The 17,901-nt window shown below is 39.0% G+C and overlaps 1 protein-coding gene across 3 annotated transcripts in view; it reads left to right on the forward strand.

Moving 5' to 3' along the window:
- The window catches only part of LOC124146407, a 95,834-nt gene that overhangs the window by 58,240 nt on the left and 19,693 nt on the right, over window positions 1-17,901 (forward strand). For all 3 annotated transcript variants that reach the window (XM_046516675.2, XM_046516674.2, XM_048401508.1), the window contains one exon: window positions 11,369-11,507. In XM_046516675.2, coding sequence (XP_046372631.1) covers window positions 11,369-11,507 — 139 coding nt within the window. The remainder of the gene's footprint in view (window positions 1-11,368; window positions 11,508-17,901) is intronic.

The raw sequence follows: 17,901 nt of genomic DNA on the forward strand, positions 1-17,901 counted from the left end.
TAAGGGGCTAAAACACAAACGCACGCACACGTGCATGCACGTCGCTATATAAGTGCAATAGTCTTAGATGAGACGTCAAACCCCATTTCATATCACCTCTTCTCAGTAACTTCCAACACCTAGCTCTTCCCAGTAACACCCCAGACCTAGCCCTTCCAAGCAAAACCCAACTCTTCTCATTCACAACCAACACCTAACTCTTCCCAGTAGCACCCAGGACCTAGCTCTTCCCTGTAACACCCCAGACCTAACCCTTTCAAGCAAAACCCAACACCTAGCTCTTCTCATTAACATCCAACACCTAGCTCTTCCAAGCAACACCCAACACCTAACTCTTCCCAGTAACACCGAACACCTAGCTCCTAGCTCTTCCCAGTAAAACCTGACACCTAGAGTACTGTTGGAAATGCTAGAAAACTGCTTTTCTGGCTTCATGTAACATATATGAGTCATATGAATATGAAAAGAGCATATATCAAAATAACTCAAATTGACCTAATCTAGCCTGTCCTAACTGGCATTGTGATTACCCTTAAAATGTACTTTTACAGGTAAAATGATGATAAACTTACAAAATATTCGAGTGTTGTCATGCATGTATGAAATGGCCTATAACTTGAGGTAATTACCTTACACCTGTCCCGAGGTGATGACCTGTGCATTCTCCCAGGTGCTAATGTCACCAAGTTAGGGGTGGTCTCAAAATATTGCTGTTATTGTACTTAATTGACATGCATTCATGGGGTAGCAATTTAGGATATGTACTGCATTATATTTGCTTGGAAACATGATGGACTAGTTAAGAGCTATGAAACAGGATGAGTATTGGAAGTTTGCGGTTTTGGAATCCAGAAGTATTTGTTGTTCTACAGATGGTTTCTTGAGGTAGCATATATCTCCGCCGATGATGTATATGAATCTGTACTTTTGAATATTATGTTATGTCTGCGACGAACCCGTTACACTTAGCCATGTCTGACTGGCGTACATGAGACAAAATAACCGTGTTGTGCCGCCAGCACATGTCTTGTACTTTACTGGTTTCTTATTCAGCCGAACTTTCTCCATGAGTTGACCTTTCGTTTCATATGGTAGCAATGCTCAGTCAAATTTAGAATTTTGATATTGTGTTAACAAATCACTGATTAAACTTCAGAAATCCTTCAGAAATACATATCATAGGATGGTTTTTCTCCCACTTGTCTGATTAACTCTCAGAAAAGCTCTTTTTGACACTGCCGTTGACAGCCAAAATTTTCATTTTGGTCTAAAAAAAGGCAACAAATGAAAAGGGGTAACATTTTAAGAAAATGTTTATTTGATTTAAACCATAATATTAATTTAACATAACAGTAGTAATCCATGGCCACCACTCTTGGTGCATTTTCATCTGAACTGAATTTTGGGAATAGAAAAAAACTTATGACACATCTCAGATTCCAGGCACCGTTTCTATTACAGCATCAACTGTGCCTGTCATTATAGGAATGCAGAAGATTGAAGGTGGAAATATTTTCCTCTCATATTTGACTTAAGGGTTTCCAATTATTGTGTCTTTACAGCAAATTCATCAGTGGCTCTTTTTAATTTTCTTTTCAAATTGTAATTTTCCATTTCTAGAGATATCATTTTTTCCTTCTTGTTTTGCATTTGTGCGTTTAACTTACTTACTTCATCCTTCAGGCTATTAACTTCATGTTCAAGGGCTTGCAATGCCATAACCTGACTTGGTTCTCTCTTAGGTACCGGAGTTTGTACTGGCACAATGAAATGCTCAGCTCTGTATTTCTCCTTAACTTGTCCTTTCTTCTTTTTATCTACTTGCTGTATTCAGTGGCACTTACTCATTAAGGCATTAAAATTAAGCTGCTGAAAGGGAACATCAAAAACCTGTCCAACCCATTTAGCAAACATTTGACAGTTTCCAGCGGCAAATTTGTGAATTTCAAACACTAACCCATTTGTTTGAAACTTAGTCGGAACTACGGTCACATCAGCCTGTGCTTTCATGTTGTCAATAAGTTGCATCTGTTCAAGTAATGGGAACGTTTTCAAACTTTACTGCTTATTTTCCAAACTTTTCCTATGCTTTTTCAATGCTACGTTTCTGGATCTTGATCTCAGCAATGAAAAGGAACCAGACCCACTACTACTACCTAATACTGCTGAATTGAACAAGTGATGCAATGTTTCTCTTGAAGAAGTTTTTTCACTCACAAAGTTCACACTCAAAATGATCATAAAGCCACTGTGCAACCTTATTATCACAAGACCAAATAGCGTCCATTCCAATTTGGAATGAACGTTAGAATGCTTTGGAAAGATCGCTCATTCCAAACTTTCCAAAGTTTGGAAAGATCGATCTTTCCAGAAAATCCAAAATTGGAATGGCAACATTTCCAAACATATTTCCAACACTGGAAATGTTTGGAATGACTTGGAATGGTTTGGAATTGTTTGGAAATATGGTTAGAAGGAACAAGTTAAAATATCTTTTATCAGTAATTTGAACAATAAAAAGACTATGAATTAGGGGCTTTAGGGGCTGCTTATATAGTAATTTTGAAATTTTGAGATTTGGAAAGAATGCCAAGAGTGGGTGGGGCACGAACTAAGGGAGCTGTGTGTGTTGGGTGGTTGTTAGATAAGGTAGTTTTGGTTTTATGATTTTATTTGGGGTTTAAATGCGACTAATTAGTTCTGTTTTAATTAGGTATAAACCTAAGTCTTTGAATTTTTCTAATTTCTTTTGTGGATTTAGGATTGATTCTAGTGTAAGTCTGGTTTTAAGATTTAGGGTGGTCTGTAGTGTTGTTCGGTATGTTTGGTAGTGTGTGCAGTGAATGAGTACGTGTTCTGGTGTTTCTTGTTGTTTGCCATGTGGGCAGTTTCCTGTTGTGTGTAGATTAGCTATTTTACGGTGATTATTTAGTTTGGTGTGGCCTATTTGTAGTTTAGTAATTATTCTGTCGATTTTTTTGGATGGGTTTAGTATTTTTGGTTTATTTAGGGTTTTTTTTAGTACTTTCCTGATTTGGCTATTTAAGTTTTGGTATATATTTTGCCATTTTTTGTTGATTTTTTGTTTAGTGAGACTTTTGATTTCTGATTTTGAGCTGGGTAAGTTTAAGCTTATTTCTGGGAGTTAAAGGGATAATTTTGCTGCTTTATCTGCCTTTTCATTTCCAAAGATTCCTACGTGGGTGGGGGTCCAAATGAACTCTATCTGTTTACCTGCCCTGGTTAAGTTGTTTGAGCTATTGAGTATTTGATTGATTAGTTTGGGGTGGTTTTTAGTGTTTTTATTTTTGAGGGCTTGTCGTCCACTGAGGGAGTCGGTTAGGATGAGGATTTTTTGTTGTTTTTTAGATTGCTGATTGTGTAGTGCTGAGACAACTACTGACTGATATAGAAGATTTAACGTGCGCTTTCCGACTGCAGCGTATTTCGCACACGGGCCTGGCCAGACCATTTAGTGTATTCCGAGAAGGGTGAAAGTGGTGTGTGCAACACAAGAGGGGGCTTTTAGGGGTTGCTTATATTGAATTTTGGGAATTTTTAAATTTGGAATAAATGCCGAGGTGGGTGGAGGAGGGAACTAAGGGAGCCGGGTGAGGTGGGTGTTTGTATGTTTATTGGGTTTTGGATTGGTAGATTAATTAGTTTTTAGATGCGCTTAATTAGGTCTGTTTTGATTAGGAATACACCTAGGGCCTTGAAGTTTTCTAGTTTATTTTGAGGGTTTAGTATTTATCTAGAGTGGGAACCTTATTTAGATTGAGGGTGGTTAGTAGTGTGGTTCTGTGTGTTTGGTAGTGGGTGCAGTAGATGAGTGCATGTTCTGTGGTTTCGGGTTGTTTTCAGTGGGGGCAGTTGCCTGTGGTGTGTCTTTTAAGTTTTTTTAGGTGGTTATTTAGGTTCGTGTGTCCTGTTTGGAGTTTTTTAATTAATCTGTCTATTTCTTTAGAGGGGTGTAGGATTTTAGGTTTGGCTAGTGGTTTTCTGAGCACTTTTTTGATTTGGCTATTTGAGTTTTGATATTGATTATGCCATTTTTTGGTTATTTTTTGTTTTGTTTACACTTTTAATTTCTGATTTTGAGATGGGTAGGTTTAGGCTTATTTCTGGTATTTTAAGAGATAATTTAGCTGCTTTATCGGCGCTTTCGTTGCCGTAAATTTCTACGTGGGTGGGGATCCACAAGAAGGTTATTTGTTTGCCTGCTTTTGTTAGGTCGTTGGAGCTTTTAAGTATTTGGTTTATTAAGTTAGGTTGTTTTTTGGTATTTTTGTTTTGGAGGGCTTGTAGTCCACTAAGAGAGTCGGTGAGAATTAGGATTTTATTGTTGTTTTTAGATTGTTGGTTATGCAGGGCTGAGGCCATGCCCATAAGTTCGGCCGTGAATATAGATTGGTTGTTAGGGAGTCGGTAAGATTGTGTGGATATAAGTGGTTGTGTGGTATGGACTCCGAAGCCTGTGTGGTTGGAGATCGGGTCTGAAGATCCGTCAGTGTATATGTGACACCCATTTGGCCAATTTTCGTGTATGTATGCAAGTGTTGTGGTTTTAGCTATGTTTGGGTCGGTTTGTTTATTTATTTGGTTAGCTAGCGTTGTGTCTATTTTGGGTATTTTGAGTTTAGGGGTGAAGATATTTGATTTTTTGCAGTTTTGTTTAAGATTTTGAGTTCGGTGTTCATTGAGGTAGTTAGTTATTCTTTGGGATATTGGGGTGAGTAAGGGGTGTTTGCGAGCTAGAGTTTGGTTTCTTGGGCTAATGTTTTGGTTAATTATGAGACAACTAATAGGTCTCAAGATTAAGTATTCGGCTGGATGGCAGCTGCCATTTAATTACAAAACAGACAGTCGTCTAGACGGGTCACATGTAAGTGCGCCGACATGTGCCTAAGATAAAAAAAAGGACAATCTTTGGTAACATCTAATTTATTGTTGTCTCACGCCAGAGCTGTGAATAATTCTGTTCATTGAACAATTGGAAATTCAGGAAGTTATCAATAATTGTTTTACTTAACATAAGATAAGATAAGTTGTTTACAACATAATATTATGATGTCAGGACGTACTACAGTCAAAACCATATATTTTAAAATCAATTTAATGACAGACTATGATTTCCAAGTCCCGATTATCAAATCAATGAGGTATCAGTTTCACCACATGTGCACAGACCGCCTATACTTATATATAAATTTTCTTAACTATTCTCCAGTTAAAGTCCTATCCTCTTATAAAAAAATCTTTGAGAGTGATCATCATTAACGAAACTCATTCTCGTCAAAGAATACAGAACAAATGAAGAATCAGATGCATACATTTATTGCCATGCTTCATTCATCACGAAGTAGATTTACATACATTTGTGAATAGCACTTAAACTGTGATAATGAATTTTACCATTGTCCATATTATATTATAAATATTAACCATAATATGGATTTCTGAATATATAAACGACTCCAAACGTTGATATTTCAGACAAAAACAAAGTCAGCTGTCTTTTAACGTTCAAGGGAAAAGGGTTTGCTTTCACAATTGAACATTTGTTTTCACCAAAGGACAATCAAATCAAGCCAAAAACAGTAAAAATACACATATATGGTTAGCGACCGTCATTATACAGCGAGGGGGGAAATTCGTCTGCTCTAACTGCCTTCACAAAAACATTCCAGCCCTTGATTACCGAGGCAGCTGTGACGTAGTAGCATTACATTCGCTGCGTTTGCAGCATATAAGATGTGTAATCTGTGGAGTGACTAAAGTGATATTACGGCTGAAATCTTACTTGCATGGTTATTTTAATAGAAAACTTACGGTTTAAAAACACAATTGTTCTTATATAATGTTTTTAGGTTTGGTTTATAAATACAAGAGTATAAGAGAAGATTTTTTACTGGTCGAAAATACAACTGAACAATAGAAAAATAAAAATAGGAGTTGTGAATAGTGACAAATTTTAATTACATCACCGTGTCAATAATTATTGATTGATTCCGTCAAACAACTGTCAAACCATTTATTGCCATGTACGTACATGTACACAGGAAGTTGGCGCTGTCGGAGGCTCCAGGTAAATAAACATCGTGGTTTTATGACGGGAGATCAGACCAACCGTGAACCAGGGGCATGCGACGTAATTACACCTAAAGGTGGTAGAACCAGGGTATTGTCTCTTGGACTGGCTAATTGACCGTACGTATAATTGGTAAATATATTCGTTTTGACACCCGTGTTTCATGCGCATCCCGGCTCATAAGCAGAATACAGACAAATGAGGCCCTGTGATCAGCGGAGCGTGAACAACATGGATGCCGCCTTTCTGCCGTACTGAACAGTCAAGCTGCGATCTCGGAACTGAATCCAATTGCAAGCGGAGACAAGATTACTTCCCTTACCCAAACATGATCGTTGCTCAGAAATGTTCAAATCTATCTTCAGTAAATCATGAAATTTATGCGAAAAATGCGATCGTCAGTCCCTCTGATTTTTTTTAATATGTTTCATTTCATCATGATAAAAAAGTTAGTCACTTATAAGGTTACCACGTTGAAAATGGAAACGATCGTTAACAAAAACAACAAAATGTATTCTCTCATCACTCAGCCTAACAGTGATATAACTGCAAATTAAACAATCAAGTACGCTAAAGTATTACACATGGTGGGTGGAGGACCAGGGGCACTTTGAGTTTGACAGGTGTCATCAACTGGTCAAGTAACATCACGGTTTGTATATTCACGTTGATTGGACAGTCTAGACTGGCGCAAACTAATCATGACGGCGTCTTCAGAACAGAACAGAACTTTATTTCTCCCAGGTTTAGGCTTACGTGGATAACGGAAAATTTTGTTTAAGTGATAGCACATTTGTAATTCAATCCAATATACTTTCCTTGATTGATTATATGGCTGCGGTCGTAGATCCGGATGTATCTAAATATGCTCAGTATATACACAGGGTTTATTGTTATACTATTAGGATTAATAGATACAATTGAGTATTTATACCCTTGATCATAAAGTTAGTCACTACTTTCACACTTTGATTTGTATGATTTGGGTTATGATTAAATTGACAAAATAAGAAATCATTCCGTGTATATGTGTATTATATATTGTACCCCAATACGTAATTAAATTGTGTATAAATAAGGACACTAGGTTAATTACTGTAATTGATTATTTGATAAACATATTCACATTTAGTTGTGTGATATGTAACAGAGGTAAAGCTAATTCATAACAACTAATTGTCCCATTTATTTGGTTTCTATCTTTTATATGAAACAAATGTTATAACATGGGGTGATAAACTTCATTGGCAATAGACGTAGCATATAATTGTCCACATGAACAGTCTACTCTGTTCCAGATATGTTTATTCATTTTGTCAGCATTTAAATCGTTGCATTCCTGGCTCAATGATTCATTTGACGAAATCTTGTTCCCTGTTTTGAATTACCGTCAGATAGTTCCAGAACAATTATAAAATTTTCAGCCCTATGTGTTGCGCATAATTCCGAGATAATTCGAAGTTCATATTCTTGTACGAACACTTATCAAAATTCATTTATACCTAGTACTATTATGTACATATGTATATTAGTTCAAATTATAATAATGAGGCCCTCTATATTCTCGAAACGGTCTTTGTTCTACGACAACCGTAAGTCGGTATGGGAAAACAATATATTTGTTTAATTGTTCAAAGTTCAAAGTCAATGTCATATGATTATAGACAAGGAAGATAAGAAATTAAATATAAAGAGTAGCCACTTTAAATGACAGAATTTCTTTTAGTTAAATTTGCTCATGATTTGGTCTTTTCGTGGTACATAGTGCCAAAATACTCTTAATTATTTACTTTCATGTCATTACTAATCTCACATAAGGTCAAAAGTTGTACAACTTTTAACAGATATGATTATGACATGTTGTATCCAAACATTTCCAAACAAATCTAAACAAATCCAAGCTTGGAAATATTACCTTTCCAATTATTGGAATGGTCATATTTCCAATTGGAATGGTGGTATTTCCAAGTTTTGGATTTTTTGGAATGGATGATATTTTGTCCAGTGTATTTTCTGACAAACATTGAGAATAAGTTGATGTAACAGATTCACAATCTCTCAATTTTCTGTAAGTATCAATTAAATTCTGCTGGTGATGTTCAGGATATACATTCGATGTATACATTGGGTACACCCAATTGTGGCCGAATGAGACTTTTTCAAGTTGCATGTTCTGAAGCAACTGTTTGACAGGTCTCTTATTTCATTAATGTGTGATTCTGATTTGAATTTTTACAGTGAATATAATTCTGATGTGGAAACAACATTAATGTCACTCTTATCACAGTCTATGAAAAGGGCAGTAACAAGTGGAGGGGTTTCTCCTCCCCAGCTAATACTGGCTTCAGTCAGGTTCTCTACCTTCACAGTACTCATGACAATACAGTCTGCATTGTGAAGCTGTTACCTTCGACACTTCCACTTCAATTAAAAGGGGGAAAATTAAACCATTACTAAAATGAAAATTGCCACAATCAAATAAATTGACAATTTTTAATATAAATATAACAGATTGTGCACTAAATATAACACAAATATATACATTAAATATAGCACAGGGTGGGTTTGGGGTGGGGGGAGAGAAGATTATTCCAATCACCCAATCTGCCCTGCCCCATCCCCCATGAATCATTCAGATGGCTGTACATTATTTCACACAAGTACACTGTACTTTACATTAATTAAAACAGAAATTTAGTTATTTATTGTAAGACCTATATAACATCATAATTGTTCCTCCTGCCTACTTGAAATTATGTTTTTTAATGATAATAAACATGTTTAAGTCACAAACACATGACATTGACAATGTTCAGCCTGACAAAGTTATTTTATAGCCTAAAAAACTATCACACATCCATCAATAAGCCCCATATCATGGGTTGCAGTGTGCAAAACAATGACACGATTACCTTTACCTGGTGGTCTGGGGGTGCTTTTTGTCCATCTGCCGATAGACACATGTAGTCAGTGGAATGATTCATAAAGGTAAATTATCTGGACACCCTGACTGTGATAGTTATGAATGGTTCGGAGATAATTTGACCTCATAGACAGGATGGAATATTTTCCCCTGAAAGGTGCTCAGTCATCGCCACACGCAGTGTATCAAAATCCCATCTCTTGGAGAACAAAAGTTAGTGCAGTCCGGGAAACATTAATTGTATCTTTAATTCCTCCCAAATTCTACTATAGTGAGTGTCACCTTCTGCTCATTAAGCTTGTACACTATACGCCTAATCACCCTGTATCAAAGCTGTCTAATATCCTTTTACTTCACAGTTTAGCTTTCGAGGCCACCCCTATACCTGTTTTGTTTTCTTACCATACTGTAGACTTGATAGTATGAACTGAAAACCCCATAGCTTGGGCAGTTTAGTAATTCACCCTATCTAAATTAATAAATGGTTTCCCTCTATCTTTAAGTGTAAAGAACTTGTATACATTTCCCAGTACAGACTGCATATCGTGTACCATGGTTATGGCTATGCAAGTGTAATGTTACATGCATCCTGGGAGCAGTGTTGACAAAAAAAACGATGCAGCTTCATGTTGTCATATTAGAAGATGAACATCTCGAATTTTCTCAAAATGATTTTTGTGTGTGGATTAGATATTTTATGAAGACTACAATACTATCACTTTAACGGAGTCACGTACGCATATTTCTATAGTCCATTTCAGACTGTCATCACTGGATTTAGAATAAATGTGAACTTCCTGTTTTCGTTCGATTTTGTCTCCTGTAAACTTGTCGACAGGACTCCTTGTGACTAAAATACTTCAAACCATCGGTAGTTACTCGATATTTCAATAACAACAGTCTGTGAAAATTTATAGGCAAAAAGCAGTTTTCTAGCATTTCCGACAGTACTTTAGCTCCTACCTCTTCCCAGTAACACCCCAGACCTAGCTCTTCACTGTAACATCCTAGACCTAGCCCTTCCAAGCAACACCCAACACCTAACTCTTCCCAGTAACACCCAACACCTAGCCCTTCCAAGCAACACCCAACACTGACACCCCATCCCTTGCCCTATATAAGTCTTCCCTGTGACACCCCACCCCTTGCCCTATATAGGTCTTCCCTACGACACCCCACCCCTTGCCCTATATAGGTCTTCCCTGTGACACCCCACCCCTTGCCCTAAATAGGTCTTCCCAGTGACACCTCACCCCTTGCCCTATATAGGTCTTCCCTGTGACGCCCCACACCTTGCCCTATATAGGTCTTCTTTGTGACACCCCACACCTTGCCCAATATAGGTCTTCTCTGTGACACCCCACCCCTTGCCCTATGCAGGTCTTCTGTCCGACACCTCACACCTTCCCCTATACAGGTCTTCCCCGTGACACCCCACATCTGGCCCTATATACGTCTTCCCTGTGACACCCCACACCTTGCCCTATATAGGTCTTCCCAACGACATTTCACCCCTTGCCGTATATAGGTCTTCCCTACGACTCCCCACCCCTTGCCCTAAATAGGTCTTCCCTGTGACAACCCACACCTTGCCGTATACAGGACTTCCCTGTGACACCCCACACCTTGCCTTATACAGGTCTTCCCTGTGACACCCAACCCCTTGCCCTATACAGGTCTTCCCTGTGACACCCCACACCTTGCCCTATACAGGTCTTCCCTGTGACCCCACCCCTTGCCCTATACAGGTCTTCCCTGTGACACCCCACCCTTTGCCCTATACAGGTCTTCCCTGTGGCACCCCACACCTTGCCCTATATAGGTCTTCCCTGTTACACCCCACCCCTTGCCCTATACAGGTCTTCCCTGTGACACCCCATACCTTGCCTGATATGTCTTCCCTGTGACACCCCACACCTTGCCCTATATAGGTCTTCTCTGTGACACCCCACCCCTTGCCCTATACAGGTCTTCCTTGTGACACCCCACACCTTGCCCTATATAGGTCTTATCTGTGACACCGCACCCCTTGCCCTATACAGGCCATCTGTGACACCCCACCCCTTGCCCTATGCAGGTCTTCTCTGTGACACCCCACACCTTGCCCTATATAGGTCTTCTCTGTGACACCACACACCTTGCTCTATACAGGTCTTCCCTGTGACACCCCACCCCTTGCCCTATGCAGGTCTTCTCTGTGACACCCCACATCTTGCCCTATATAGGTCTTCTCTGTGACACCCCACATCTTGCCCTATACAGGTCTTCTCTTTGGCACCCCACCCCTTGCCCTATACAGGTCTTCCCTGTGACACCCCACACCTTGCCCTATACTGTCTTCTTCATTCACACAGAGTGGCAGCGCAAGTGTCAACCAAAGGGAGACAACTGCATGCCTTACACGGAACATCTTGACACTTCCACCAAGTGTATTCCGGGAGATCACCAAGAAACTGATGGCACCTCTTGAAAGAGACTGGCGTGACCTGGCAGGTGGGTGTTAAACATCCTTACATATCTTCCCTTCAACTTTAGTACACTAGGACCAAAAGTCTGTCTGATGTTAATTCTTATAATTATTTATATCACTATTTTATACCTCGAGGGATGAATTACACAATTTCATTTAATATGTGTGACTTCGTGTTTAAATTGACAGCCATATAACAACCAACTGTAACTCCTAAAAAATAGTTCATCAAAAGGAGATGTTTATACATGAGTGTATGTATGCTCAGCTTGCTCTATAGGAACATCGTTTGTAGCTGGGTTACAACAAATAGATCCAAGTGACATCATCATTAGATGATGCCGATTGCAAGTGTTTTCATCTTTGATTGATTGGCTGATCATCAAAGGTGATTAAAAAGATGTGTCAAGTAGATACGAGGGGTGTTCATTAAAGATTTCCCCTGACCCACTTCCGATGGACCTAGTGGAATGAAACTTGGCATAGGTATTAGTCTTTCTCCACATAGGAACCACCAAGAGTTACACACTTCTCCCATCGTTTTATGCAACTATGGAGACCTCGCTTGTAAAAGCCCTCATTTTGCGTCTCAAACCAGGACTTGACTTCAGAAATCAGTGTTTCATCATCTGTGAAACGTTTTCCCTTAAAAAATGACTTCATGGTTGGAAAGAGGTGGAAGTCAGATGGTGCAAGGTCAGGAGAGTAAGGAGGATGTGGAAGGATTTCATAGCCACAGGACCGCGCTTCTGTCTGGGCAACATGAGAGTTGTGTCAGCATGCCACGCCTCTTAAGCTTGATAGCGTCCCGCAATTTCCGCAGCAGTGAAGCATAATAAGCTCCTGTAATTGTGGTACCCTTTGCCAAGAAATCCATCATCACTACTCCGTGCTGGTCCCAAAACACTGTGAGCATGACCTTGCCTGCAGAGGGTTGGACACGTGCCTTCTTTGGGGGTGGTGACTCCACATGCTTCCATTGCATTGACTGAACTTTAGTCTCAGGATCATAGTGATGGACCCATGTTTCATCCTGTGTGATAAGTCTGTCAAAAAAGTTTGCCTGTTTTTTTTGGCACATGTCCAAAAGATCCTTTGAGCAATTGACTCGTTCCTGCTTTTGGAAAGGTGTGAGCAGCCTGGGAATCCATCGTGCAGACACCTTATGCATGTTCAAATTGTCATGGATGATTTTTTCCACAGACCCTACACTGATCTTGACATCTTGTGCTAACTGGCGAACAGTTATACGTCGGTCTGCCAAAATGGCGGTCTCCACTTGATGGATAGTGTCCTCATCAATGGCTGAACCGGGGCGACCAGGAATGGCAGCTGTTTCCACAGATGTCCGACCACACTTGAACTGGCGATGCCAGTGTTTAACATCATTTGATGGGGCATCTTCCCCATAAGTTGCTTTCATTTCATCGAAGTTTCTTTTGGTGTGCGACCTTTCAAATATAAAAACCTAATCACTCCTCGGTATTCTACTGGCTCCATTGTCACACCCTACTCGATCATAACACCTGTAAAAGTGGTAAGATTAATAGTTAGGTGCTGCAAATTCAGACATAACCCATAGATACATGTATCATTACACATGTGAAATTTCAACCAAATATGATAACCCTAAGTGGTTTAGGGGAAATCTTTAATGAACACCCCTCGTACTAAGTTGAATTTATAGTTTGCTGTAGACTGTCACTGGTCAATTTAGACGTGGATCGAGTCGACGGTTTGGATGTGCATTTCTTCGTTTTGTTCACTGGGATGGATCATAGCGAGGATATCCTTGAACGGGCATGCAGTTAAACTCTGACTTATCCCAGTGTGTGTTAAAACGCTAAGTTCAAGAGTAAAGGGTCTAAGTGATCAGAAACAATGCTTATGTATTTATTCATGCCAGGCAATTCACTTGTGTTCCTCAGTAATGTGGAAGTTGTCTGTCCGTCTTTACATCGTTTTAAGAAATACAATCTCAGGAAAAACATATAAACGTCAAAATGTGTTGTTCATACACTTATGAATGTCAGTTTCATGGTCATGTGACCAACCACGCGTCTAATGGAAAAGCTGTTTATCGTATAAAGTCCACATTATAAAAATGTTGTGTGGTTCATGTCATTGTCTGTGTTTGTTGTCTTGTCATTAGTCATTGGCCCATTAACTTTCAGTTTCTTCCTTGAGCCAATTGAAAGGATGAGCTGGAGGCTTTGGCATGATCTTTGGACTTTGTTCATTGTTAAATGAAAAACTGTTTTTTAAAATGGAAAAATATCTAACTCATGCCTTTTTGACATTCATGAAAAAATATTGATTTATATACATTCAAGAACTGATTTACCTCATGTTTTTTACCATGCTTGATATTGATATATGAAAATGTTAGAAGGTGAGTGGCTGTCAATCATCATGTCAAACACATATACATTTTATAAAAGTGTTACAATGTTCTTTTTTCTTCACCAACACCAAGTACAGCATGTAATTCGGATTGTCTATAAAACTGTATCTACATTCTTCAAACTTATAAGGGATATTCACTGCCTTGGTGAAAGTGATGGTTTTCTGTTTGCTTCTTCTCTCAATGTGTGCAGCAAAGTTGACGGTATGCCACTGATTACAGACATGACATTTACCATATTTTCTTGAGTATAGTGCGCACCCTAGTATAATGCGCACCCTCCTCTAGCTGATTCAACATTTTGGAAAAAAAATAGATTTGAATATCATGCGCAGAAATAAATTACACCGTACTCCTTCAGCGAATTCCGGTAAACGAATGGGTGATGACAAACTTGGTCAGTACACATTTGAAATTTGAGATACAAAATCACCAGACATGTTGATTTACCGATTAAATTGTATTCTTTGTTCAGCTAGGCATTGTTTACATCCAGGGATTAAGATTACCTTGTGCATTTTCTCGTAAACTAAACCGGAAAGAGCAATCAGCTGTACACACGTTTTCTTTGCATCTACCAGTGATTCGGTCAAGACACACCCAATGATATGACTTTACAGGATTTTAATGCAAGGATCGGTAAAAATTGTATCTGAAACTATTTATTTATAAGGAATAATATAATCCAATATCTTGTTATTTTAGTTGCAGCTTTAATGAATATATTTAAAATAATAATAACCCCAAGCTAAGCAGCTGATCGCTATTGCCGGGTATTATTTTTCACGTGGAACCAGTTTGACCAGTCACCGTCGAGGCTCCTGCGCACGTGATCGCGAGAACAACGTGTTGAAATAGAATCGTCCAACTGTAACAAATATGACTTTTAACGAGTCAAAGTATGGCATTTATGTTATATGTATCCATTCTCTCTCAACTAAAGTTCGTTAAAAGGCATCAATAGCGGTAATCTGACTGTGGTTGCTGTTAATCAAGTTGAGTTGTGCGATCTTCTGATCGCTTCACACACGATTTCGCCAAAATTAATTAAAACTATACCAGCAACTCCTACTAGGTGCCCATGTTTTTATCGGATTAATATTTGAATTATTTATTAATTTTGCTTTGCGCGCCAGCCCTCCCTTTCTTCCTGCAGCTATTTTTGGGGGGTTCTTAGTAACTCTGGGTTTTAGTATTTTCTCATTCACATGTGGTGCATCCTCATTCACATGTGGTGGTTCCTCATTCACTCGTTGTTCCGCAATCTGTTGTTCCTCGTTCACTTGTTGTTGTGTGTTAACAATCTGTTGTGGTGTCACCTGTTGAGTCTCCATTATTATTAAGTGGGCATGTATGTTAAAATTGACAATACCTAGCCGTTATTAAAGCTGTGGTGAACGGAGCTAAGAACATTCTGAATCTATGATAAAACTCACAGCTCACTGAGCTTATAGCGTGTTCGATGAATGGGTCTTTCTCTAGAGATTCGCATAAATACATGCGATGTTCTGCCGGGATGGGGAGAAACGTACTAGCTACGACTGTGTATAGTTGTAATATAGACAACCCTATCGTTTTAGTCATGGTAGCTCCCAGTCTAGACTCGTAAAGCGCGTACAGTTTTTTAATTTCTTCATCGGTCATGTTATCAATTTTTTCGATGGTATAATTTTCCCCCAAATATTGGGAACATTTTCCACCGGCTACCAAAGCGGCGAGTCTTTCTCTATGTTTATCTAAAGATTTATCTGTAACTACTTCAGCATGTTGATGTGTTTTTTAATCAGGCTCAGATTCTTTGAGCATTTGTTCGATGAGTTCATCGCATTCCATAATGTAATACCTAAGGAGATATTTAAGTCTAACATAATATAATATGACATATCCAATACAACCTGTAATAATGAACTGTTGCGAAAGAATGAGGATTTCGAACCACATTTTATGTAATATTAACCGCTAATGTTCAATTTGCTACATTTTGCTACATTTTTGCTACATTTTGCCACATTTTGCTACATTTTGCTAAGCAATTGCATAAGCAGCTGGTTGATCGGTTTTAAATACGAGTTTACAGTGCTTCGTTGCCGATAACACTTTTCTGACTTTATCTCGTTCGAGCTTGGTATAAATGACGTCATTTTTGCGTAAACATTCCTCGAATGAATCTCGATCTTTGCAATGAAAGAGTGCTACCCATTTGGTCTGCTCTCTGAGATCTTTCAGGACAGAGTTGTATTTTTGTGTAAGTACCCAAACGCTATGCTGAGTATGCCGACCGGCAAATGCTTAATACGAAAGCATATCTTTCTTTTTGGTGAGTTCTTTACTCGCGCTGCAGTCGTCTATTCCGAAAAGGGTTGATTCTCCTTTGTATTTTTCGTGACATACTCGGAGGCAGTATTGTAAACGATCGCCCTGATCCACTCTGTGTACCCCGTCGTCATTCATTACCCAATCTCTCAATAGGTAGGTTTTATTAACGCTTATAGTCGGGCACAGAATAATAATATGATCGAAAACTTCCCGATAATGACTTTTTAAAATATCTAGAATAAAAGCTGTTTTTCCGCAGCCCATTTGCCCGCATATGATAGCGCAGTGCGGATCTTTAGGTAAAAGATTATTAATAGATTGCTTGCACGAATCTTCCATTCTGTATATTAAGTTGCGCATCCATAATCACGTACAAATATATGTTTAATTTACCAGCCGATTCCTGGAGCTTCGTTATCTGTATGGTGACACCCTCGCTGGCATTTTCTATTCTCCTCCCACTACAGTGTAGTTGGTCATCGTCCGTTGTTCGCATGTCGAGCCATAGCGCGTACTTCGTGGTGAGGTATTCACCCATCGATACACCCCCGAGAGACAGATCTTTCACGACCGCGATAACTTCCGGGGAACGTTTTATAGAAGGAAGTTTTTTAATCTCATCCCACTGGTGATACGCTAGCATTCCTTGGCTATATAGTTGATTAGGAACGCCCTCGATAGTCAATTCTACTTTTGTAATCTTGGGATTGTAGAACTTCTCTGTATTTCTTTTAAGCGCATCGGAGGGGTTCTCGAACAACATTAAAATACCCTTCAACAACCTCGTGGTGACGTTTAGATTGATATTCCACATCGTATCTTTTTTGTCCCTTGTGATCTTTCGGTGTCGCAGCACGCGATCGTACAAAATGGCTAAACTTCCCGTATAATGGTTACGAATTTGTCTGGCTAATTCGGGATCTGTTATCATATCGTACTCCAGCAAGATATTGTCAATGGAATAGCTAGCATCTTCAGCAGCTCTGATTACTCTACCGTAGTCATTAAAAGTGAGTTCGTATTCTAACCTATCACCTAGGGATGCTTGATAAAAAGGCATGTGGGAATCTAGTAATTCAAAGTCTAGGGGAACATAGAATTGGTTACCTAATGCGTCGGCAATGGCCTAATCTTTTACGTCAGAACCATCACCATTTTCAGCACCCACGCGCAGTCTCAATGTGTTCTTATTACAAATACCTTGGTACTGTAAGTTTTCCCGCTCTTTATCCGTTCTCCAGAGATCCATGTAGCAATAGTATACATTGCTATCATCGATACTCAAAACCTCATTACCGCTAATTTTAATGGCGATTTTCTTAACGATAGCACGACCTATGTTCTGAACGGGCTCCCTGTTAACGTCTGTAGAAGTCAAACCAATCGTAAATGCTAGTCGGACAGTTCCCGGAACTAACACATCGTGTGCGCCGAGATTAGGACAGCGAACCAGAAGCGTTTGATTCTGATCGATGATAATAGGGTTATTAGTTATAGTTACAGACTGACGAATTGCTTTGATCCCTAATGGATCTCGAAGTCTACGTTGTGGGTTTAACTTGCGTCCGTATTGCGAAGACATTGTTATATTGAAAACATGTACCCTATGTTTAATATAAAAATGACTGATTTTGATCTAGATACCTTTGATGACTTTGATAACCAGAATCCAATCGAAGATACTGATGAAACCAGGT

This window comes from Haliotis rufescens, unplaced genomic scaffold (assembly GCF_023055435.1).
Source record: "Haliotis rufescens isolate VD_foot unplaced genomic scaffold, xgHalRufe1.0.p SCAF_22, whole genome shotgun sequence".
Lineage (NCBI taxonomy): Eukaryota > Metazoa > Mollusca > Gastropoda > Lepetellida > Haliotidae > Haliotis > Haliotis rufescens.